Genomic DNA, 27,742 nt, shown 5'->3' with positions numbered 1-27,742 from the left:
AATTATATCTTGTCAGAAGATATATAATTTCTCCTCTACTGTATATTTTTTTCAAGTTTGATTCTACTTTTGAAAGTTCTTCATCAATACTTGCGTTTGCTTGGGCTGTATCCTGGGCTTTTTCATATATTAATGTACACTTAGTGCAGTGCATTTCATCTTATTAAGGTTGTGTAAAAAGAATTATTTTAATTTTTGCAAAATGTGTTATGAAATAATGTTTGGTAAATATGTTGTAATGTTTTTTCTTGAAAATACCAACTTAGAAATTGTGTTATAAAACTATACAATTGATTAATTAACACAAAATAGTCAACTAGTTTACTTTTTAGAATGCATCCTTGAGTGTGATGATGGAGGATAGTAGCCCAAAATTAAGAATTAGAAGACAGCACGGTTAGAAATTAAGAAAGAAGTGTTGGTGTCACAATGAGGTTTTGAGAGGATGCAAAATCACTAAATCATTAATTGGACATACTTTATAGGATTTCTTCTTAAAAATTTTCCAGAAAGCCAGGTGTGGTAGCCCACAACTGTAATTCCAGTTACTTGAGAGGAGGAGGCAGGAAGATGGCATGGTCAAAGACCAGGCTGGTCAAAGTTAGCAAGACCCTATCTCAAAAACAAAGCAAAAACAAAAAGGCCTGGAGTATGGCTCAAGTGGTATAGGCTTGGCTAGCAAGAGCAAGGCCATGGGTTCAATCCCCACTACTGCAAAACAGAGAAAACAAAACAAAAGGCAAGAAGTAAACAGGTACTCAGCTCGATGGCATTGACTAAAGGAATTATTGCTACTTCTCTGATAATTATTTTAAAATGGAACAGTGAGGAATTGTAGGTAGAAGACACTGAAATAAATTAAATTTCCAGAGTGTGGTAATTGCTGTAAACAAAACCATTTTATTTGGAAATAAGGAGTAACATCTTTTTCTCATTATCAGGATGGAAAAGATGAAAAGTTAATAAAGATCGGTCTTATTGTTTCAAGTGTTAAATGTTGATACTAATCATCGCTCCAAACCTAGGGTAAGTTCTCTTATCGTTTCTATTTTATTTTATTATTTTTCCTTTTTTTGTGGTGTTGGTGTTTGAACTCAGGTCCTACACCTTGAGCCACACCACCAGTCTTTTTTTTTTTTTTTTTGAGATGATTTTTTGAGATAGGGTCTCTCAAATTATTTGCCTTGGCTGGCTTTGAACCTTGATTCTCCTGATCTCTGCCTCCTGAGTAGCTAGGATTACAGGAGTGAGCCACTGATACCTCGTTTGTTTCTCTTTTACAAAAGAACTGTATTTTATAGACAGGAGAACTGGGGCCCATGGAAGCAAATGAAAAAATTTCCAAAGATATAATCAAGCAAAAGGTAGACCTTGCATTCAAATCCGGTTTGCTAACTCCAAAATCTGTTTCTTATCTGTTCTGCTGATTTACATTTAATCATGTCTCCTGCCTCATGAGCGAGGTACACATTTCTTCCTAATTCAACCCAGAAACCATCCTCTCCTTTATTTTCTCCACTCTTTGACATTCTTTTCCTATTTTTCCATACAGCATGTTCCTTAAATTATATTTACAATAATTAGTTATTGGTCTAGGAATACAGATAATCATGAAAACTGGGACAGAACTTTATTTTTATTAATTTGAGTTTTTAAAATTTTTTTAGTGTAGATTTAACAGTTCTTTAACCACTCTGTTCCTCAATGTGTTACAATAATTAAACAAGGTAATTTAAAAAAATCTTCTTAAAGAAAGTAGTACCTGTTGGAACTATTCCAGGAATGGGGAGAGAGGAGGAAAAGGAGAGAGGTAGAGGGGATGAATTCAAGTAAGATATATTTGATACACTGTGATACACTATAAGAACTTTTATAAATGCCACAGTGTGCCCCCCACCCAGCACAACAAAAAAACAAAAACAAAAAAGAGCCCGGTATATTGTACATACTTCATATTGCTTCTACCATTACTACTTCAATATTATTATAAAACTATTATTATACTGCTCTTATGACATAACATGTTAAGTTTTGTGTTTCTCTCTGTTTAATAGGTTGTGTGATTGTCTCAGAGAATTCTTACTCATCTTTGACTTTTGTTCTGGGTAACTAGCATATGCACAATACATGCAACATCAATGGTCTGAATCCTGGATGACACCTCCTTGAAATTGACATCTACCTCTCTGCATCTGCTGTGATTGATGTCACTTATCCGTTTTATTTTACATGTCAGTAAAACTTTCCTGATCTTTGAAATTGCTTCTGTGGGTCCCAACCACAGTGACTCTTGGGAGATTTGCTCCATTCTTATAGTAATGTCATGATAAGAATGAAGGAAAAAGAAACCTTGACAATAAAGGCGTGGAGAATTGGAAGATGATAAATTTATGGTAAGGGGAGAATGCCTGTAATTCTAACACTTGGAAGGAGGAGGCATGAGGATCTTCTGTTCAATGACAGCCTAGGCTACCTGGTAAGAACCCATCTCAAAAAATGAAGAAGAAGAACCCAAGTAGAAATGGTCACATTTCAGCAGAGTAGAGGTTACATAGTGTCCATTTTATTTCTTTTAAATTGTACATAAGTTATATTAATGGTTTATGTATTTTTTACTTTACAATTCATTTTAGAGCTGATATCTTCATAGTAGAGCAGTGCAAAATGAAAATGATTTCAATGTATTACCATTCTGGCTGATGGCTTAGGGCAGATTGGAGAAATAGGTCAGTTAATTGTGGACTCGATATGCTCTATAGGTCACTGATGATGATATTGAATTTTACAAGATTGTTTGCTAACTGGAAGGAAATATATACTAAAAACCACAGAAGATGAAAAAAGAATTATGGAAATTAGTATATAACTTTAGGAAAGATGAGAAAGAAATAATAAGGGAATAGTTGGATCTTCCAAAAAGCACAGATTTCTTTCAAAGTTATAATTTCATCACAAGATTTCACAAATGGCAGTAGACTGACAGCAGGATGCTTTTCTTCACTGGAATCTATTCCTCAGAGAACATGTGTGTTTCACAATCTAGAAATATTCTTAAAACATTACTATGCTGATGCAGTTTTCAAAAGATACTTCAGTTGATAATTGCATTGCTGAATACATATGATATGGTAAAGTGACACAATAATGTGGTAAGAAATGAAAGATAACTACATGGAATTGGCAATTTTAATCTAGGTTTAATACTAAATTTTGGATTTTTAAAATTCTCTTAGAAATAGTTCATATAAATTAATGAATAGTTAGAAAAACTTGCTTTTCTGAGGGGTCATTTTTATTAGAAGTTGACCACGACTTGGTGATTAATTCTAAGGAAAAGTTTTGGCTCCTGCTCTTCACTTCCACTGGGTTGGTCCATGGACCAAGGGCTGCTGTCTTAGAATGTGGCACTGGGAGACTTTACAACCAAGTGGCAAATTGGAGGACTTAGAACTTCAGCAAAAATATCCTCAATGCATTTTGTAATTTCTTAAATATTCTTTTAGACTCCTTTAATTTGTTGTTGTTGAATTAAATCATCCAGATATATGCATTAAGTAAAAAATTATTTCAGAAGCTACATATACTGGAGTTGAAGAATAGGAACCTACATAGTTTACATTCTAACATGTAGACATTAAGTATTGATATTATACCCTATGAAGTATCAACAAAGAATATTTATAAAATTCTCTAACCACATTTTTAGTATTAAAGTTCTAAGAACTTTTAATATTTGCTATGGAATGTTGTCTTTTATATATTAAGGTTTTGTGTAAGGATGTTCCTCAAAAAGTATTTTGAGTTATTAAAAATAGATATAATTTCTAATAATTATTTTTTAATGTTAAAAGTAGATGCTATATATGCATATATGGTTTATTTTTCTTAGTTTGTCTATCTAATCAAATTCTTTTATTTTGTATCCATTCAAACATTCCTCTTTTGTTTTTGTGCTACATTTTACATGTTTAAGAAAAATATAAAGAAGCCAATATTTTTCTATTTTGTTTATTAGAGAAAATAAATTATAGATAGCAATTAAAGTGTTTTGTAACTTAACACTTGATCAGCTTCTCATTGGTTCATTCATTTTCCATATTATGCTAACAGGTACCAAAGTCAATAAATTATTTCCTTGAGTGTACATTGGTTTTATGTGATCCAAACTAAAATAATTCTTATTGAAGTGGTAACTTATTAAAAGTTTTATAGTTTATTTCACCATGTATTATAACATGGTGATAAAAATTCCTGTCTTAATTAGATCAGATGACAAGATTATAATCTGGATTTTAAAACTTGCTGAATGTTAAATCTAAGGTTAAGGTGCATATTCATTTTTCTTATATAATGTTGGAATAATAAAAATTTCCTACTTTGTATGCTAATCCTCAGAAGATAGCATGAAACTATCTTGAACTTAGTGTATATAAAATCTAATATAACTGGTGGGTGCTGGTGTCTCACAAATGTAATCCTAGCTACTTGGGAGGTTGAAATCAGGAGGATTGCAGTTTGATGCCAGCCCAGGTGAACAGTTCATGAGACCCTCATCTCTAAAATAAACTGAGAAAAATGGATTGGATGTGTGGCTCAAGCAGTAGAGTGCCTTCTTTGGAAGTGCAAAGACCTGAGTGCAAATTACAGTCCCACAAAAGAAAAACAACAACTTTTTTTTGCAAAAAAATTATCACTCAACAGTAATTTTAGAATAGTGTGTATTAATGTTTCTATATGTTTGATTATGTTGATTTTATTTAACATCATATTAAATTATAATACAATGCAATATATTCTAGAGTCTGTTCTAAAATTATCAATCAGATAATTTTGCAAAATGTATAGATATTACCTCTTAAAATATGAGAGATATCACCTCTCAGTGATGAATCTAGACTTAACTGAGAGGACAAATTTAAAAAACAAAAAAGTTTCTGATGACAAACAGGAGCTTAGAAAGGATATAGAAACAGTTGCAAATTATATTCTTGCCTCCACTCAGGGGAAGCAGATATGCTACTTTTTGAATAATAAGGGATTTTGTAAACTAGGATATTTGTTGTTTATTTTTAAAAATTCTGGAGGAGTTGCAAAGACAAAAGAGAAACCTTAATAGCAACATGTTTCTAAAGTTAATGAGTACACAAATGTTTTGATCAAAATAAAATAATCCTACAAAAGGATGAATTTATACTTTTTAATGAACATATTTCATAATTGCAAGAATTCAATATACTCATTGACAGTACACTCCTCCATATGGATACAACATTTTTTTTTCTGTTCCTGTATAATATTTATTAGGTAATACAATTCAATTAACTCAAACCAAATAAAATATAAGTAACTTCAACTGATATGCAGTTAGGGTCAGAGTGAGGCAAGGACAAACATGAGCAATGATTCTGAAACTGGTAGATGGTAACAATGAAAATGTGATCCATAGATGTACTATGATCAGTCAGCATTTAGACTCAAGTGTAGTGTACTGAAAGGTATATAGAGACCTAGACTTAAACTAATGTGTTCATACTTAGCAGCAATTTAAAACATTGTGTAAATAATACAAAAATATTTGAAGCCTAAAAATTTGTCACTCTTTTGAATTTAAGAAAGCAAATGCCCTGAATTTTGAAGTTCCCTAGAAAAATAAAACAAAAAACCATAAAGTGAAAAAACTGATTTTAGATACAAACTTTGTCTAAAAATGTTTAAACTCTGCTGGATTTAGCAATCAACAAAACAAAATATTAAGAATCAGGCTTCACAAATGACATGGATTAAAAATGCATTTCTTTGAGGTTTAATGCTGCAGCCAGAGGAAGAGACAGGGGAAGCTGAGACTTCAACGTTAGCCCAGATGTGATGACTCCAATACATTTATGAGAATTTTTGCTTAGGTACTATATAAATAAACATTGTATCTACAAGTTAATGTTTACATTAAAAGAAACAAAATACATTCTTTTGTTATGAGAAAAAATTTTGACAGTTCAATGTAACGATGGTGGATAGTTGACAGATTCAAGGTGAAGCTAGGCCTTATATTTTTTAACCGTATTTTTGTTTCTTAAAAAAAAAATTCCTATTAACTAGGAATTTTTAACAGTTAACAGTTAACTGCCTGTTAACTACATGTGCTTGTCACACTTGCAGCATTGTTTAGCCATGAATTACTCCATCCAAGGTATCCCTTGAACAAAACAAATTTCTATTTTAATACTTTTTTCATGGAAGCCAGGTTGTTAATTAGCAAGATGCTGTTGGAATCTTGTATTCCAACATAAAATGAATGAGGTAATGTTACAGGTAGGTTAACTATAACAGAAACTTCTCTTTTAACTGAGTTAGAGCACAGCGGTGTCAATCCATGAAGCTAGAGTCTACCATTCATCTGTGGAATACTAAATTCTAGCTGAAGCATAGTAGGTTAAATTTGAGAAAAGATTTTGGCCTAAACACTTGTTTGAAGAAGACTGTAGGAAGAATATCTCATACTTTGATGACAAATGAGGTCAATATTAAGACACTGTGTGCTAGGGATGATAATATGGGCTAGAAGTAGAGGGTAAGAACTCAAAATCTGAGGAGGGGGGGGGAGTGCACAATTTTGGCTTGTAATAGTGAGATATTTTGCTTTAAATGCTGTGCTCTATTCATTTGTAATTGTTGTTCCCTCTCCACCTCCCCAAAAGTAACAAGAACAAACCAGTTTTCACACCTATTCTACTCCTTTCTTTCTTCATCTAGGCAAATCTGATTGATGTCGGAAATCAGAGCTCAAATGTCATGGTTTCTCTGAGGCACTTCATGATCTCTCCACAAAGGTCAATTCCTCCCTTCTTTTTGAACTTGCATGATTTTGTCGTGAACTCCAGTTTGACACTTGTCATATTGTAACGTGGTTCTGTTCTGCAATGATTCCCTGAGCTGCTTCTCTGTACTTGTCACCAAGCTAGGCACAGGGGCAGAAGTGAATTAGATTCAAACCCTGCTCCCACGGACCACATAGTCCACAAAGAGAGACAGATATGTAAACAAACAGATCACACCTTGGTGTAAGTGGAGCAATGAAATGCACATCCTAGGCAAACAGTTAGCAGAGAGAAAGCGGCTGTCAGGCTTTAGCGCTAGTTGAGCAGAAACTAGCCAGATAGGATGACGGTCATGTCACAGTTTCTCTTATTTTGTTGTGAGCTCTTTGAGAACGGGGGTCGGGGTCATGTCTCACTTATCTTAGCATCTTCATCAACTAACATAATTAGCAGCCAAGGTCTACTTATATCAACAGGTAGGAACCATCATTTTTTGTATGATTTGCTTCCCATACAAATGTGCTTGCATGTTTGAAATGAATACAATGTTTTCTTTGGTGAGACTGATTGTGAAAAATGGCCTTAATGTTTGAGACCATATTTCCACAACTTCATTCTCTCACTTAGGGGCACTATGGATTAACTTAAAAAAAAGTATGTTTCTTTAATTAACAAGTATAAAGAATTTTTTAGAAATCAAACAAACTAATAGGATTTTCTAGACTTTTTGAAAAATAATGTTTTCTTCTTTATAGAAACATGTATTTTGCAAACATTAACAGTGACTTTAAATAATTATTACAGACAAAGTTAAAATAAAAATCATGGGTATCTTTGGCATTAGGCCAGTTTATATCTAACATTTTATTACAAAATAAGCTGATGGTGAATACTTGTGAAGTATGTCTTTGAAGCCATGAGGGATTTCCATTAAATTGAAACCAAGTAGATTTGAAAGCTGATGAAACCCAATAGTGTTTAAAAAATGAATCCTAAGACAAAGATTTCAAAATGTTATACTGGTGACTTCATATTAAGATAATGCTTGCCTGTGACCTTCAGGAAAGGCAATGCCAATAACAATCATCTGGGATCTTTACAGATCCTGAATGAAAGCAAACTGATTATGATAATGACAGATTATAGAATCTCATTCCCATATTTTCTTTTTTGGTATGACATAAAATAGAACAATATTTAATTTAAAGGATATAAAAATTCACATCATCACCATAAATATAGGATCCAGTTTACAGATGACTACAATGAAGAAATCTGTTAGCTAATTATGCAGCAACCTGATTCTGGTTCTCAAATTTTTCTACGCTTATGTTCCTTAACACCATATGTTACAGGGAACAGTAAAGACATCTGAATTCAAATATTTTGAAGAAATGTGTATTTAACAACTGAATACATGCTAAAAGGAATAATTTACAGCAGCAGTTTCATTACATTTTTCTCTCCAGTTTTCTAGTTCCCATCTGAAATGCAGTGATAAATACAGATATGGAACATATTTACTTTACTATCTGGCAAAAAGCATGCTTACTGAATGGACACACACCTTCTGCCCTTAAATAGCACATAAAACACCTGGTCACCTGTTTAGGAAAGTCTTGCATTTTAAAATGATGCTCAGCACATTGCAAGGGGAGGATTTATAGAAACTTATATTTTACACTCTTCTTCCTTTTCTTTTCAAAATTATTTACATCTCTTTTTCCTAGCGTGTAGGTAGCAAAAAAAACTAAACACATACCACTAAAGTCACTAAATAATACATAAAAAGAAGAAGAAGTGTGCATTTGTTTGCATGCATTTACATTTTACACTTGGTTTTAATGGGGACATAATTTCTGAACTGTGATGGATCTTTTTCATACTTTAAGATTGCTGTTAATTTGCTTAAGGTCACATGAGTCTCATAGCTAAGTTTCATCTCTGATGATACATGCATATGCCAAAGTCTATTAAAATTGAATTATTAAATTGGACATTAATTCTTTTTCGTGCAAACTTCTGTCTCTCAATACACATTGGCAGATTATGACTGTAGTAAGAGTTACTTATCTGAAAGTCATATGTATAATTTTCTTTGAAAACTTAGACCTGATAGCTTACAAAGACATGCCAGCAGATTTGTTTGTTTCTGATACTTTTAATTGAAGAATAGTCTTTTTCCTATTGATATTTCATAATGCTAAACAAAATGCATTCAGATTTTGGAAGGCATCCATGAAGTCATCATACAATCTCTATCCCTTCAAATCCTTTATTGCTAAGGACTAGAAAGAAATAAGATACTTCTGGTATTGCAAATAAATTTGCTTCAGCTGCAAATTTAGAATGAAATGCAACACTGAATTTTAGTACAGTTAAGACACTCCACAAAAATAAAAGAATGACCTATTTTTGGAGCACTCTTTGTTCTTCAATTTATATTTCAAATATTATTTTATGTACAGGAGTATGTTCTTCAAACAATTTCACAATTCAGCTTCCATTTGAGGATGTAATTCTGAGAGCAACACCATGTTAGTCAATGGAACCTAAAATTGGATGTAGATTATTTTTAAGCTTTTTATTTGAAATAAGTGTCAACAAATTGTTTATTCAAATAATCATTAAAACTGAAACATGAGCGTCCATCTGTAAAATATATCAGCTGAGAGGAAATAACAATTCACTGTATTCAGAGGTGAGAAATTAATGCTGAGTTAATTAGAATCCCAAGAAAACTACAGTTAAAATTTCAATGTCACTTCATTAATTAGCAATAAGATGTTTTCTTGGCATTTCTGTGCATGAGAAAGACCTACATAGGTATTCCTGAAAAGGTGAGTGCAGTAAAAAAGAACTGTATAAGAATTGCTGAAAGTCGTAGGTATCTTGAAGTCAGTGATTCTTAAGGAATCATTCTCTGACAACAAAGGAGACAGATCATTAATTAAAATTATTTTACCTTATGTGGTAAATTGTTCAGAAAACAAAGAGTTTTACATTTTCTAAATGTGGGTTGTATACTGGAAAATAGTTTGTGTAAAATCACTCCCACTGATGTGAAAAGAATCAAGAATTATTTATAAATAAAATTGTCTTAAGCAAAGTGAGATAAGAAGCAGCTAATTCAGAAGGAAACAGTTGGGAAGTTTGCCTTTAAAATGTTGTTCTGAATAGTATTGGCCTCTTTTTCTCTCTCTCCCTTCAAAAATCATTAAGTGACTGAAATAATTCCTAGTGAAATCATGACAGAGGTTTTATGTCTCAAACATCATGCACGAATTCAAGTAAAGAATAAGGAGACATTTTATGTTAATACTATGCTAAGACCAATGCTGCTTACTTTGATGAGACATACAGGTCATTTTTTTCACTGATCCTTTACATACAAGAAAATGCATTAAACAAGTCGATTTGTCTCTTCCCTTTTTACTGTCTTAATTCTCTGTTTTTTAAAGATCGTTATGCAATTTAGGACTAACTTAGATAATAAAGGGAGGTGTGAAAATTTTCCCTTTGTTTTATTTCCTTGGAGAAATAAAACATAACTTGTACTTTCATTTTAGGAATTAATGATGTATACATGTCTCTAGAGCAATATCATCTATCCCTCTTACAGAACTGAGAACAAAAGGTGAATAAAAAGCAGCACACAACTGTAATTTTTAAAACAAACTAAATAGCACGATAATTGTAAGACAAACCTACTCTAGCTTAGAAAACAACTATTTTTTTACTGCATATTTGTCATGGTACATTTAAATTATGGTTTTAATAAAATACATCTTTAGGTCAAAGCTGAAAGAAGACATCAGTAGTAGATCAGTGTACTCCATTTTTCTTCTGGATGATGAATGGTTTATGTTTTTTTATATTTCCACAGACCATTTCATTCAGTATCATTTTACTTATTTTACTCCGCCAGTATGTACAAACACGAGTGCTGGTAGACAAAAAATATCCTTGAATCCAACCATGTTTTGGAATATTCATCAGCTTACTAAATCCATGCAGTTTACTTTAAACTTTTAGTTCAATAAAATGGCTTTGCTAACGCAGTTTTTCTCCTTTCAATGGCAATATGGGCAAATGACATTTTTTATTTCTCAGGCAAAGAAGAAAGTGAAACCTGTACAATGAAATCTCGTAGGAAACATTAAATCTGCTGAAGTGAACAACTGTGCTCACCTGTAATCTCTGTTAGGTGTTGGTGTTTAGAAGAAAGCCTGATAGGAAAGTTACTCATAGACTCAATTTCTAAGTGGTGGAACTCAGTTGAATTTCCCACCATTGTAAACATCCACATAATGCCATGAAAAAGTTCATGTATATTGCATTTTTTCCAGTTATTGTCTAGGCAAGTTTCTACTTGTTGAGGTTTCTAGAGGTAATGTAGCTCAGACACTCCTGGGTGCCCTCTCAAATTCATGGGTCCTCCTGTTTCTACCTTTCTTATTTTCCTGTAAGTGCTTCCATTTGTTACTGTTCCCTTGAGAATGTCCTGGTCTTTGCCGACGTTGTTTTCGGTCCCTTTTCCAAACTTGTTCACAGAACTCATCCATGGTGTTCAGGTTGGGGTGGTTGATGAGCTGCATGAAGTCTCTGTACCAGACTTTTTGGCTAGGTGTCATGCTGTTGGACATTTCTTTGGTCTTAGAGCCATCTCCATCATCATCTCTATGAAGAAGTTCTTCCAAATGTTCTGTGTCGATGACTTCCAGTGTCACTTTGAGGAGAGTTTGCATGAATCCATGCTCCACAGCATGACATAGGTAGTTGCCTGAATCCTTCTTCTGTAGACTACGTAGCAGGAGTCCTTGTTCTGTCCTGATGATATGATCATCCACTCTGATCTAGCCAAAAAATGAAGTATTATGTAACATATGTTTAGCAGAAAAGTAAGATCTAAAACTGTGTCAGTAAAAATTTAGGTTTGTTGAAGCACATTTTAGCAGTTAACAAAATTTCTAATTTAAGAAAATTTGTAGGAATTTTCCATTTGAGAAGACGAGGCATTTGGAAAACCTGATTGTACCACTATTTTAATAGAATTTCTTACTATAATAATTGAAAATTTTCAGGATATCTTGACTAAAGAACAAAAATATATTTTACTTTAGAGATTTGATATTAAGTATATAAACGTGACACAAAGTTAATATTCAGCACTGAAATTAGAATTATACAACCATGCTTGTAGAAAACAATGGGGCATTAGAATGAACTTAAAATAAGTTTTGAAGAAATTAAATAAAGATTAGTAGATGAGCAAGGAGAGAAAAAGAAATATAAGATTTCAAGTTTAATAATTATTTATTAAAATTTCTAGGTCTTGAGTGTTACATAAATAAGAAGACATACCTGGATTATATCTAGTTTATTGTTATGTTGAATACACTTTAAAATAAGTGTCAGAAGCCCTCAGCTGGCATTGGTATAAAATGAACTGCTGTCTGCACATTGTGATTTTTTTGTCTAAAATTGATTAAAGTGTCATAAAAGTTAATGAGAGTATTTTGAATTTACCTCTGAATTCATACACTTTTTAGAAATAAACAGTGTAATTACACTTACTAAATACTTTTAAAGAGCTGTAAGTCTCTGGGTACTACTGAGATTTTCTCTATGCAATATTTTACTTTTATAGGAGAAAATGATTCTATTTAGGGGAAATGTCTGCCTGATGTTACTTCAGTAGTTTATAACAGAGTTGATAATGTTCTAAAATTCTTTACCCTAACTCTACTACTTCTCCAGCATTCTCCCTATTTGAGAAGGAAGATGCCAAGAAAGGAAAATAAATTTGGACACAAGAGTTACTTGAACAAAAGTTAAAATTAGTAGGAAGATTTAATTTTTGTTTTTGGTGTTACTTTGGAATGAATTCAGGGCTTCATGCTTGGTAGGGGAAGATTTAATTTTAATGCATAAATACAAATAACACTATTGCTTTGTAGATAACCACAGGTAGAAGTAAGGAGAGTCTAAAATATATCCCAAACTGCCTTCTGAGGCAGAAACTCTTATGGTGAAATTTTTTCTACAACTCCTACTACATAGCTTATCCTATGTTCAGCCTACAATGAACAATTGTTTAACGGATTATTGACTTAGAAAATGATCAAGGTTTTCAGCAATTTTTCTTCCTTTCAAGTCACCCATGCTGGGGTCATTTGACAAAATATATGTTAGATAGAAATAATCCAGTCAATTGTTTCCCTCTACCTCTTCTTTTCGATCTTCATTTCGCCTTTGAAATTGCCAATAGACCAGTGCTCGCTGTGACTTTGGACTGCATTCCAGGAATGTGCTACTATTTTCTACTCCATAGATGATTCTTTCTTCAAGGCTGTGGCCATGATGATTATCTGGCCAGTGACAAAAAAATGAAATAAGAAAATGTTAGAGAAGTAATCTTAACTTTCCAAAATATTTATTTGGAAACTCAGGAGATACTTTGTTGCCAAATTGGATGTTGTTCCAAATTGATTGAGGATGGCAGAAATTTCAAGGATGTAAGGTTTCAGACTCCAAATGCCAACCTAAATAGACTAATCATTTTTTATGGATTATATAAAGTATATGCAGAGACAGATCTATCTACCAGCAAATAGCATTACGTTAACAAAATCAGTCATGTGTGCAATATAACCACATATCTTTATATACTCTATATATTTTTCATAATACTCTACAAGAAATTACTTTCACTGAAAAACTGCTCTGATTATGGGGCCAGTGTATATTATACTATTCTCTTGAAGGAAAGTTATTGAACTGTACTTTTGGAAAAAAGGATCTGTTTCTGAGAAATTATTTTGCCTCTTTGTTCTTGTTTTTCATCTATAAAATTAAATTTACCAACCAATAATATTTATGTAGCAAGTTACAGAAGTGAAGTTCAGGAAGTTTATACTCCTCATCAGTAACCCCTAAATAATCTACAATCTTGTCCTGAAGATCAATTGGTGCGAAATGTTTGAGATATCTCAGAAGAAAGATGAGTAATTATAATGCAATGTGGTTCCAATTGTCCATATTTTAAAATGACACATCTTTTATTATTTTCAAGAATTAGGTTAGGGAACATGGCAAGACTATGTAATAAAATGCAGCAATACAAAAACCTGTTTCCTGATTAAGTTTCTATTATTTTACCCTTTGTGTAACCTCCTTCAATGTGGTAACTGAAACACGCTCAGATCAAAAGTAGGACACAGGGAATCTAGGTAAAATGCATTTAGAGACCAAAACTCCATATTATCATGTATAATCCTGTTTTCATTATGACATCCTGTACAATCTGGAACTCATTAAATTAATTTAGAAAATAATAAATACATTTTCACATCCATGGAAAGCTGACAGTGTAGAAAGATGAAAAATTTTTGCTTTCTACTTCAAACTCAGCTAGGTTTTTAATTTAAAAAAATGCTTCCTCCCTTTTTTGGCATCACTTTGACAGTTTTATTCTTGTCGTGATCGACTTAGAACTTTTGTCTGTCATAATGGAAATGATGTGCTCTCACTAGGCTTAAAGCTCTCCACAACTCTGCTTCTATCCCTTGCTTATACACAGCCAATGCCCCCCAGCTCCTAACTCTAAGCCTGCTATAGTTGGTCTAAAACTCTTCTCTCACTGGGTGGTATCTGTCCCTCAAACTGAAAAGATCAATCCTGTGAAAATAGGAAAGACTACAATGCAAAGGCACAATAATATTGAACTGATTTTAAGTCATTTTTTTCATATTGGAGACATATATCCTGTGTGTTAAGTTCCACAATGAATAAGGCAGACTTTTCCCCTCTGAAATTGTTAGTGCATCTTGAATTAAATACATATGATTCATGTTGCTATGTTAGTCTGCATGATATCTGCTCTCTAGATAGAGGTGAATTGAATTGAATTCCTATGTCTAACAGTGGTTGGAAAATCTTCTGTGGTTCAGGAACTACCATGAATAATTAATAGGCTTTGTCATAGAAGTCAATACTATTTATATTGAATAGATTTTTTCTGCTGATTGTTATGTAGCATAAACTTGTTTGATCAAGAAATCCTTTTACTTTTAGAGATAAACCTTTCATTCAGTCTATCTCTGTGAATGACTCACAACATATTTGACATTACAGTAATGGAGAAAAACCCACTAGATTTAGGAATGGACAACTGATAAGTCAGTCTCTTTTTTTCTCAACAACCATGTCCCCTAGGTCTACTTTCTTGCTGAAGTTTATGATAATAACTGGCCTGTCACTCACATGACCTGTTTAAATTAATATAAAAATCTATGGAAGTCTAAGATATTGAGCATTGTGACCTATAGGAGGGAAAAAATATATTACATAATATAACTATAAATGGGTACAATGTTTTAAAAACCACTCTCTGAGCTGTCTTCTTTCCAATTAAACTAAATATTTCTGATAGATATGAGAAAGTTCAGTTTTTATTTTATCTTCAAGACCTTTTCTGGTGGCAACAAGTCCTTCCCAAAAATGCCAGAAATAAATAATCTTAATAGTAAATGTCTTCTCACACTTAAAAATATTTATCCTATCTGTTATTTCTCTATAGTTGAATGTAGTATAACATATGTGATTTAATAAAAATAATTATACACTTTGCCTTTAGTTTAACATAGTAATATTTCATGGTCTTCTTCAAGAAACACAATGATATTTAGATAACCACACTGAGTAACTTGGTCATTGGCTTGGTGTCTTCAGTCAGTTTGCTTTTAACTATTCTTGCCAGTTCTCTTCCCCTTCAAGTTGACTCTTTTGCCCTGGTTACAAACAAGAAGGAAGAAGAACATCTACCTACTTGGCAGTAAGAGTGTATGTGCTGTCACAATAACTCCTTCTTCACTCCACAAAGGTATTGTTTTATGTTTTGTCAGGTTCTGCTGCCCTCAGCCACAATTTAAAAAATAAATTTCCATTGGATACAGTTATTTCTTTTCATTTCTCTGTAGTAGAATACTTCTAACAGCATCAGATTTTGATTTGGCAGTATTGGGATTTGACTTCGGGCCTTGTGCTCGCTAGGCAGTCACTCTACCACTGGAACTATGCCCTTAGCACTTTTTTTTTTGCTATAACTATGTTTCAGAGAGGATCTTACATTTTTGTATGGGTCAGGCCTCAGATCTTGACCCTTCTTCATAGCTGGCGCCACAGTAGTGCATGCCACCATTCCCAACATTGAGATAGGGTCTCAATAACTTTTTGATGGCATGGAGTCATGATTGCTAAGCGCTCCTAAACTTGGGTGCTCAGATGTAATAATCTATAAATTATGATCTATTAAGCACACTTATGCCTTATACAAACATAATTAATAAATACTGTTCTAAAAAATCAGAAGGCACTGAACAAATATCCATTCTGTTTCCTGACTCTTCTAACCCAACCACTACAAAATTGCATGAATTTTGGACATCATAGGAAACATCAAAGATCTAATCAAAATGTGTTTCTCTCTGTCTCTCATCTTTCTCCCCCTGCCTTCGTCCGTCTTTCTTTCCAGAAAATTTTGTAAACAGAAGACATTTTGACTTATATACTCTGATATTATTAGAATCTTTGCTTTTTCTTTGGTTGTCAAACATATCATCAATTTGATTACTTATTAAAGCAAACATCTCTCTATATAAATGACAGCATATTATAGCTGTACTCAAAATTACTTGTCGGAGAACATATCGAATTCATAGTTACTCAATATAAATCAAAAGCTTAACTGAGGATATATTGCTAATTAAAGATTTCCTGAAGGATATGAAAGCTTACATATTTAGAATAAGTGTAATCTAAAGTCTCCCTGTGGATTAAAACAGTTGACCTGTGAGCAGTTTCCATGGAACACATTGCATTAATTGATATCTGATATTATTGAGTTCTGTTTGGTGGAGTCCTCCTGTCCTATGGAAAGGAGACAAGAAATACTCTATGGTGTTACTTGTTGTATTTATGTTGCAATATTGTATGGTGTCTATTGTTTTGTGGTGTTTTTTCTATGTTTACTTTTGGGAAATTCTTTTTTGGTCTACTTTTTAAGAAACTTTAAGATTCTCCAATTCTTTTTTTTAATGAACTTTGTGATCATATTTCCCGTCTTCATTGGCTTATGAATATATATTAGATAAATGTATATTATATCCTTATAACTTCTCTGTAAGAATGTTCTTGTTGCATGACTGGGGTTGTTCTCTGTAAGTATTCCTGCTTTTCCTGTGTTGCATTGATGTTGTCTTTATGTTTGCTTTTTTATAAAGTCATACAATTGCAAATTGTTTTCAATACATTAGATAGGTTATTTAGTAATTATAGACAATGTAAAATTTTATAATCTTTTAAAATATCTTTCTGTTAGTCTTAAAATATATCTACATAAATTCTTAATAATATCTGGACACAATAGTGGCTATATGCATGTCAGGTCACATTAACATAATTGCTGTTGTGAGAGTTTAAACTGATAATTCAAATCTTAAAATCTTTTTTTAAGAATCCATACAAAGGCAAATTATAAACACTTCCAAAATCAATCCAATACCCACAACTTCAGTGAAATACTTCTGATTGAAGACTTTCTAAAACTCTTTTTTCATATCACTTTAGAGAACATGAGTCTTATTTGTTATAATTATTGTTAAACTGGTTATGATCCCCCATACTGTGTGTTTCATAATTTTCACTGAAATATAGTCATAAACCCTTATCAGATATTTTGCTGAATGGCAAATCCAGGTAACTGTGATGAATTTAAAAGCTACAATCTCATGTAACTTTGACATCCACAAGGCACACAGTTAAAATAATTATGTAAAAAAAATGATTTAAGTTTAACAAATCAAGAAGGTCATAAGAGTGAAAACCCCGACTACGGTAGACTACTTCACTGATAATGCTACCAAAGTTGATTTGAGAAGTGTGGGGAACAGAAGATGACTAATCAAATATACTCTAAAATCAAAAAGAAAAATTATGGAATAATAAAAAGAGAAAGGGATGTGAAAAGTCACAGGAGTATTTTCTTACACCTCCAGGAAGAATTTTATCATTAAAGGCTCATGAATAATTTTGTAGATTCTCCAAAAAAATAAAGCAATCTCACTCAAAAAACATTTCAAAATATATTTTACACATAGCAAGTAATTGTTTTGAATATAAACTTTTGTCATTAAAATCACCAGCACACAAAAGAAGGTATAGTTTTTAAATTGGCAATAAACTCTCATGAGTTCAATAGTCTGAATAGTTAGAGCAAAACAATTGAAAGCAACTAAATATTAAAATTATTTTTAAAGCACTGCAGCATGTTTGGGTAACACAATGTTACAATATGTTGTAGCTGTTAATGACAAGAAATAATGTTTTTAAGGAAGCAATCTTCAATTAATCATTTCCTCTTTTAGTGGGATAATTTATGGAAATGAAATGAGGCTAATAAAGCAGAAAGAATGGGAGGAAAGAAAGAAGTTAAATAAATTGCTTCCTTTTGTAACAACAAAAAAGTAATGATATCCATCATTTGGCCAGAAATATCATGTTGCTGAAGGCCTTATTTAGCATTTGATTCTCTTCCAATATAGCAGAAACAGAAGGCATCACATTTCAGCTTTCCACTATTTCACTCTTCATTTTAACCCCATAAATGTCTTCCAAGGATGGAAATGTGAATTATGTAGCAATCTTAGGAAATCTGATGTCAGATAGAAGAGGGTGAGATAGATTCAGTCAGTCTTTGATTTCTGATATTAGAGTTTTATTTTCTTCCCCTTTATTAAAAGCTGAATTTCATAAATAATAAATAAAAAAGTCAAATTTAATTTGGGTGAGAGACAAATGGATGCAAATTGTTTTAAAAATATTTGTGTTATTTAAAAAATACAATTAGTTACTAGACGACATTAAGAAAAACATATTCCACTTGTTTTTATCACCTCATACTTTCAAAATTTTACAAATAACATTCACTATGAGAGGTCAAGTACAGGAGGAAAGGAAATGTCCATGAACTCTTGGTACAGTAGAAACCAGCAGCAACGTACCACTTAACCACATATATCATTATTTAGGTCTTCCTTACTAGATTGTAAATGATTTTTTGCCAGAAATGCAACAAGTGCTTTATCAATAGAAAAGACTTTTATTTAACTTGAAGTGGATGAAAAACATCTCTTTATGTGGCAGTAGCTAAAAGGCATGTCACTGATGAATCAAGATCTCTTGGGATGATGTAACATTTAAAAATTTTTTTAAATGAAGAAAAAATTTCCTTTATCCTTAATATTCAAGTATATTTTGGATCTGTGTATTAACATGGCTAACAACTTCTTTTGTTATCTCACATGACAGACAATATTATTTTTAGAGATTATTTAAAAATTCTAAGATATACATTTAAAAAATTCCTTAAAAGTTCTGCAATACATAAAACTTTACATAGTGGGGATCATGCTTATTTATGTATCAAGATAATGCTTCCTACTATGATTTTCCAATGGTTATTATAATGATTATACCAACTAGGGTCTCGTAATTGTTAGTTGAATGTATATGCATGTTTGCTTGTATGTTAAAATACACGCATGTGTGTTTAATCCATCTGCTAGAAATGTGACCAATACTAATGAAGTTTAGTGGATTGTGACTTCTTAATTCAAAGAGACTCAATTAGTGAAATGTAGTAGAAAATCTGAACTTAAATTTATCAACTTGCTGAAGATCAATTTAAATTATAAACTACATTGCCATATACCCTTAAGTTAAGATTGTCTTTGGTGCTAGGATGTAATTATAAACCAGGAGACAGCATTTAGAATTTTAAAATTCAGGTAGTTTCCAATCTTCTTTGAATCCACAGATTCTTTTGGATTTATTCTAAAAATGTGGTGGTCTGTACATAGTCAGCTAGATGGATAAATAGACATATAAGGATAGGAAATTTTTTCCTATCCTTTATTATTTGTAGACAATATCTTATTGGGGAAAGTCACTAATATCTTATGCTTTCAGATTATTACTTTAAAAGTATGATTATGAAATTGATGTGCTATGAAGTGAACTGTGAAACCATTTGGATTAGTCATATTTACCACTGTACTCAGGGTCTGTGATGTCATAGGTTGCAATGCTTCTTAGTATAGGGTTGGCTGAATGCAATTACTTAAAAAGCAATAGTAACAGGAAGACATCTACTGTAATATTTGTCAGCCTATATGGAACATCTGTTGTGTTTTATTTTCATGATTTTATAGCAAATGTATTACCAAAGAAAGCACAAGAGTTCTATATGCCAGAGAAAGATTACCTTAGAAACATTTACTTCATAAAACTAGGAAACATATAACTTAATGTTTCATTTACTTTTCCCCAAGAGATATCATGGCAGATAGAAACACCATTTGCTGAAGCAGAAACCATCCATAAACAATAATGAAAACACTGTCTTATTTTTTAATGACAGATAATCCTTACAACTTTTGGAATTAAAGAAAAAAAACAAGTCAAAAATATAATACTTTTATTATATTAAAATGATAATAGTCAAATTGTAGGTGTATCATCAGGTTTTCTTTGATGGCATACTTAAAGACTTTAATAAGAACAAAGAGAATAAAGTAATTCAAACTACTTATTCCTGTTGCATGTGCCTGACATGCATTTACTGTATATAAATGAATTGTTTGCATAAGTTAACATCAGAAGACACGTATGGCTGATTGAAACTCCCCAGTGAAAAATAGTGTCAAAAGTGTTTATAAAAATCATGAGATGATTCTACAATTACTTGATTCTAGAATACACACTCATTTACATTTTAACACCTCTGACATCAGAAGGAGTCTTAACAATTGCTCTTGATCTGATTTAAAATTGCTTTCTTTCAGAAAGAATTCTTCCTTACTTCTGCCAGAAATGTGAAACTCTACTAACTTGATAATCTCTTTAAATCCCTTTGTCTAAAGTTTTGTGTCTAACCTGTTACTGTGAATTCAGAAAGTAAACCTTTCATAAGTACCACTTTATGGTTCAAGGAATGTTTTACTACCTTTTCCCACCATCCATGATTTTGATTGAATCAGGCAATTTTCCTCACTTTCTTCATCTGCATGGAAGTTTATTTCTTATGTAGAGTACTTCTGAACCATTTTTTCCAAGTTCAATGCTGGACTCTTTTATTAAACTTGCTCATCACAGGCAATTTTTCTTTCTTAGCAGCACATAATATAGTGGTGCATTTTATATTCAGTATCATCTTAGACTTGATGAACTTTGGTAATTTATTGAATTTAGGAATTTTTTAAAGGATGACATCAGTTCATCCATCAAATTACAAGTCTCTTTTTTGGGTTAAATGCTCAGATTTTATAGTTGGAACAGGCTAAGGCACAGACCATAATAGCATTGTTGCAAAATACCAAATTTATAACTCTATGTACTACAAAGATGGCACTGCCAAAGATAGTTTATGAAATTTGGGTGTGGTTTTGATGCCAACCAAGACATAAATTGAGTGGGCTAGTTCTGGAGACAATTTAGAAGATTGACTTCTATGGACATTTTACTGCAAGACACTAAAAGATAAATGCATGTACATACAGCAGACAAGAAAATTATTAGGAAGTGAAATTCAATGATGCCATCACACTAGAAGATAGGACACAAAATATTTCAAAGGTCCAGAAATCTAAAATGATGTTATGATTTTAAAAAAATATTAGTATTTATAATGTAGTTTTTGTTTTCTTCCTAGACATGTAAGTCATAGTATGGCTCATTTTGGTTTGTAAAAAAGGGGAATGGGAGTTAGTTCAGAGTAAATTGACTTGGCCAGTCATTTTCTCCAATGACAAGTAGGATAAGCTCCATTTTTTGTCAAAAGCAATTATTTTTGGGAAGGGAACAAACTGAAAACAACCTGAGATTTCTTTTTAGCATCTTGTATGAGGTGTGATGAGAAAACAAAATTTGCTAGCACAGATGTATTTTTAGGGTTTGATACTGAGAGATTTCTTGGTAAATGGCTGCCAGTGATGGAAAAGAGTGTGCTGGGATCAAGGGGAAATGGAGCTGTGTGTTTCTGTTTCACAAGGACCAAGTCATCACCACTGCCACTTTGCAGGAGATGGAGCATCATGACAAGTGCATGTTTAAGGTCTCATCTAAAGGAAAATTTCTTCTATCTTAACTCTGAGTTGTTTTACATATAGTCACTCTATTAAAACCTCAGGATATGTAAAACAGAGTGCTACAAGATGTGTTTACCGTTGCAGCTGGAAATGACCACAATGAAGTGCACAATTTGGTTTTGTGTTGCTTAGGAACTTTTCATGAAACAATCTCCTATCTTTACAACTTTCCATATGAGCATGTATATTTTATTAAATGTGAGAAGTGACATTTGTAAGAGAACATGCATGATTTAGCAGAGTTGGGCTCTGTAGTTTTGCTCACTTTACTTTCAGATATTGTCATCAATTGTTTCTGATTCCTAAAGGTAAGACTAGCCTGGCCAAGTAGGAATGCCTGACTTAATTTCCAAACATTTGAAATTCACTGTAATCTATGGAGTGCATGTTCTACGGTTGGGTATTTGCAGCACAAATAGACAAGAAACAAACAGGCCTTCAAAAAAGGGACGTTTTATTGGGCTTCTTGGGCTATTTTGCTCTTTTCTCCCATATATCATAAACATCCAAGCAGAGTTATTTCCCCACAAATAAGAGAAGAAGAGACAAGTAAAGGATCCTGTAAGATTAAACTACATAAATTCCTTTTTCTCCATACAATACATATTCTAATTCAAAAATTAAGGAAGAAATGCTATTTAGAGCTAAGCACTTCTATACACCCAGTTTTCACAGACTTAACTCACACTAAATTATTCAAAACATATCTTTGAAATCAGATACTCTCCAAAGCCCATTCGTTCAATAATCAATCATATTATTTTTCCACGGTCTCACTTAGAAAAGAATTTCTTTGGTTGGTTTTTGCATTTTTATGTAATAGACATTCGTATCTACTGCATAAATATTATTTTGAAAGACTAATTGGGTTTATAGATTGGATTGCTAAACAAATGGTAGTATCATTAAGATGATATATAAAAAATATATAATCTAATATATATATTAAAAAATTAGCATAGTGCTCTATACATGATGGTGCATAATCAATACTTACAATTATTCTATTTAATTCAAATCTTTACTAGACATCAAAATAATAAGCATCTATAAGTTGAAATCCTTAGATAATTCATTCATTTAAAAATATTCATTGAATACCTATAATATTAATATATAATATAATGTAATATTAATATATAATGTAATATAATATAATTTATCTGTGGTAGCCATAGACATATAACCGTGAGCAAAAGCAAAGGTCATATAGATGTGGAGATTAAAGTCTGAGTGGAAATGAGTTCTAATTACATCTTTCTACTTGTTTTACTTCCAATTATTATCACTAACTCTCTAAATCTGAGCAAGTACCCATGCAGGTACAAACAAACGTAACATTTGCTCCAATTCAGTGGTCTTTTTCTTATTTAAAACTAGACAATAGCAACAGGAAAGTCCTTGGCAAGAAAAGTCTGTCATCCACATGGCTCCAAACATTGACTACATTCATGGTTACCATTTTTTAGTTCTCAAAAAATGAGTCTTGTGAGGATTCACGAATCAGGTACCAACATACCCAGATTATGCACTGGGAGATCTGAACTTCAGAAAGGTAACTAAGTTTTGAATGTAAACAGGTGTTATTGTAGCAGTGTTTTCTTAACATTCATAAAATATAAATATTCTGCACATTAGTAAATCAAATCAAAGTTATTTGAAAAAAATAGATCTGCTTTTATGATTAATGCAAATAGCACTAAAATAATCAATAGGTAATAATTATGCACAGTTACAATGTTTACATTTTGCTTATCCATTTTTAACTGTGAACTGTTCATTAACCATGTCATTGGTAAGTTTCGCCAGCAGAGGGAAGCATAACGTCATTATTATTTTCATGAGGTTGAAGTGGAAGGAAATGTACTAGCACTACAACTTCACTGCCTTTTAAATGATGGCTGGTTGATGTTTCAGCATTAAATAAGCAGCTTTGATGTTAAATAGTTCTTGACATCTTACAGGATGCATAAAATAAGTTTGGTCCAAACAGGAGATTTTTAAGGGAATATCTGACAATTAATTCAGTGTAAAGACATGTGAATCATGATCTACTTGACTAGAATACCCAAGAACAGTATATTGGACTATATCATCAGCACATAAATGAATAATTTTAGAACAATACTTTCTTCTTTGATATGTTTTATTGAGCAGTATTTTGCCTCAGGTTTCTACTACATGTAAACATATGTACTTAAAACTGGCTGGCTTCATTCCTTTCCTTCCGCCTTCCCTCTCTCCCTCCCTCCTTTCCTCCCTTCCTCCCACCCTTCCTTCCTTTCTTTCTTCCCTCCTTTCTTCTTTCCTTCCTTCCTTCCTTCCTTCTTTTCTTCCTTCCTTCCTTTCATTCTTTCTTTTCTTACTAGCACGGTTTGGTTTTGTACTCCACACTGGCCTGGAACTTGCTATGAAGCCAAGGGTGGCCTCAAACTCATAATCCTCTTCCCTCCGCCTCCCCAGTGATGGTACTACATGCCACACCATCAAACCTGGCTTGTTCTTTTGTTAATATAAGAAACTTGAATTTTAAATATCATAAAAATTTAAAGTTTTGAATTCAGCATATCTATGCTCATAAAATATATTTCGGTGGTTTGTGTTCCCTGGTATTTTCTTTCTAATAGATTTTCTTTCCCTTCAGCTGCATTTCTTTGTGCTCTGGGAAAGAGTTGTGCAATACATGGATATGTGTGGATATGCATTTTTGCTTATGATTGTACCCTGGGATTAGCAGGTTTAAAAAGCTGAAAAATATAACTTACCATGATGTTGCAAGTCTGAACAGTGAGTTAGTGGGTCCCCATTTCTTATATCTTGCCGTCTTGTACGTCTAAAACAATTATTTAAAAAATGTTATTATATCTCTATTTTCCCTGCTAGAAATTTCCCAGAATCAAAATCTGTATTAAGACTCAAGGTATTTATGGGAAGAGATGCATTTACATCTTACTAGGATAATTTCTAAAATCAGTTTAGTATACCTGTAAGAAGTCCTCCAAGAACATCAAAATGGGAAACAAGTGTGTAAATGTATGCGCAATGTCTTAAAGATCTTTTGAGTTATCCATAATGGAATATGACTTTTTGCTGCCAGATGTCAATTAATAGCAATGTAACATTTAGAAATGCTAGACTTAAAGTTTTGAGGATGAAAAGCACACAATTTTGAATAACAACCCATTTCTTTAATAAGTGAAATTTTTTTCTAATTGTTAATATTTAAGCCTAAAAATTAAAATTCACATTAATGTTCTCTTTTCCTTCAACAGGATTTTGTAGAATGTTAAAATACTTAAACTGGGCATTCTCTTTAAAGTTGAATATTAAATTTCTTTTTTTGTTTACATTAACATTTTTATAAAGTTTCTTTAATTATCATATTATGATTGCAAACAAATTAACCTTTGGAGTGAATAAAAGGAGAAAAGTAACACATGTTGTACTTAAGGGCAAGACTTCCTTTGCCAGACAGAAATGACAGAAAAGAGATGAGTTTTTCTCTAATGGAAAGCCAAATTTATTTGTAAAACTCAAAAATAATTTCTCCTCCATTCCATGTCTCAGATTGTAACTTAAGTCCCATAAATTTGACCATTCTTTCTCTACACTTTGCTAACAGTTGATTTGGAAAGAGAAGGTGGCCTCTTGCCATATGCTGCACACAAGGCCTGTAGTTTGAGGAAGGGGCTGAGTATAGACAATGGCTGTCTGTGGAAGACAGGAAAAGAATAGGCACACTTGAGTTTTTGCAACTATTTTAATGGATATTGTCTTGCTGCAAAATTAGTTATTTCCCTAAAAACAGCTTTCATAAAGGTCACTGAAAATTGCAAATATGGAATTGATTACTGTATTCATAAATTTAGTCTAAAGTATTTATAGATTTCTATTTATGGAATTAGAGAGACTATCAAACAGATGTTGCACATTTCAAAATTGAACCAACAAGAGAACTTGTGAAACATGAACTACTAAGGATTTGGAAAAGCATTTTTCACTGCCATTTAAGCTTTAGAAAAATGCCATAATAAAGAATATATGTTGTAAGGCCTCTAGACATCCTTTTCAAAGACACTTGTAGTGTCACACACACAAAACTGGATTAAGTAAATCTGAAAGGCATAACAAAAATGTGATAATGAGAATTCTCTCAATCTTGAATTATAGGTGTGTAATAAACATGTTCAAATATATAATATACAGGCTTAACTAGTTATAAAAGTGGTTATGATTTTGTTTCTATCTTCTTCCTTGTTAAGAAAAGCTTAAATTTATCATAGATTATTGTTAAATTAGTCAATGCTTTTCATTGTGCAGAGCTCGGCCCTTCCTCACTTCAGCACAGCTCACACCATTGTCTCCAAAGTAAAGTTTAAAATTCAAAACTAAACTTTTAACAACTCAAAAGATTTGTTTAGTGATCCAAAGTACTCCGGCAACTTTTTAGGAGTGTGGGATTCTGTCCACCTTGAACAGCTGGTGAGGAGGGTTTGCTCCCATTCTTCCTCACGCATAGCACAGCACCTGCCTGATGAAGAAGATTTGGCGTCTTCTTAAATCCCCTGGAGCTTAATGTTTTTAAGAGGCATAAAATTAAATGATTTATTATTATTGTTGTAATAAAAGCATATTGCTGTTTCTTAAGCAATTAATCAATGGACATTATCTTCACACTAAGTTTTTTCTAATTTAAAATTCCAAGGAATTATGAAATCAGTATAAGTGTGTTGTCAAATCAATTCTGATGATGAAAGTTTAAGAAAATTGTATTTCTTCTGCAGTAGATGTTAGTATTATATTAACATTTAACCTTAACTTGATTTTGGGTTCTAATCCATTCACTTATATTATGGACTTAAGTTGTACATGATTGAACACTAAATTTTATCTAAAATTTGTAATGAAAAGATTTAAGTACACACTGGAGTAATTTCTTTCTCCTAATATTTGTTTTCAAACAATTTAAATACAGAACATACCTCACTAGCTATGAAAAATCCACATTCATAGCTTCTTTGAAAACATTAGCTATAATAAAAAATAAATAAAACAAATTATATTGCTCTTGAAATTCAGTAGGTTGCTGCTTTCTATTTTATGTTTCAGTAGGTTGGTGTGCATAACATTAAGTCTTTAAGCCCATATTAACAAGAAGACACTGTATGGAAAGTTCTTCTGTCATTGCTTGTCTCTTACACAGTGGCAAATATCTACAGAGAATGGCAGCTATCAGTGAAGAGTAGAAATGGCTATTTTATCAGGTAATGAATGTGTTTTTATTTTTTAAAGCACAAGTAAACCAATTACTCTACAACTTTAGGATAAGTCTAGGCATTCTCTGTAATATAATGGCATTTCCTGAAAGTAACTCTACATTAAAAGATCAAATATCATTCCTACTGCATTTAATCTTGCGTGTACAAACTTCTAGTTATATCTCATCAAAATGTATTGTTGCCAATAAATTCTATGCATATTTTAGGAAATTTTAATTAACATTCCCCAAAATACTTTTAGGTGTTACCAGGAATACACTTAAAGCAGATACCACTATTTTGTATATCAAATTCAAATCTTGTAAACATGGGATGATACAGTAATCATAGAGAGGCATACAAAAACTGGGGGACAAATACAGAGATGTACTTTGGAATGATAGCTAATTAACATTAATATGTCATATATAAAAAAACTTGAACTTTTTTCTTGACCTTTTAT

General features: G+C 32.2%; 1 protein-coding gene across 2 annotated transcripts in view; it reads right to left on the bottom strand.

Annotated features, from left to right (window-relative positions):
• Positions 1-2,541: 2,541 nt before the first annotated feature.
• Sema3a (semaphorin 3A) overlaps positions 2,542-27,742 on the bottom strand; it is a 460,497-nt gene continuing 435,296 nt past the window's right edge. For both annotated transcript variants that reach the window (XM_074064863.1, XM_020153314.2), the window contains 3 exons: positions 24,787-24,854; positions 13,044-13,186; positions 2,542-11,671 (listed from right to left, as the gene is read on the bottom strand). In XM_074064863.1, the coding sequence (XP_073920964.1) occupies positions 11,216-11,671; positions 13,044-13,186; positions 24,787-24,854 (667 nt within the window). In that variant the 3' untranslated portion in view covers positions 2,542-11,215. The remainder of the gene's footprint in view (positions 11,672-13,043; positions 13,187-24,786; positions 24,855-27,742) is intronic.

The sequence above is a fragment of the Castor canadensis genome, chromosome 2, assembly GCF_047511655.1.
Source record: "Castor canadensis chromosome 2, mCasCan1.hap1v2, whole genome shotgun sequence".
Classification (NCBI taxonomy): Eukaryota; Metazoa; Chordata; class Mammalia; order Rodentia; family Castoridae; genus Castor; species Castor canadensis.
The sequence above is the reverse complement of the archived record's forward strand: the minus strand, read 5'-3'. Positions and strand labels throughout refer to the sequence as shown.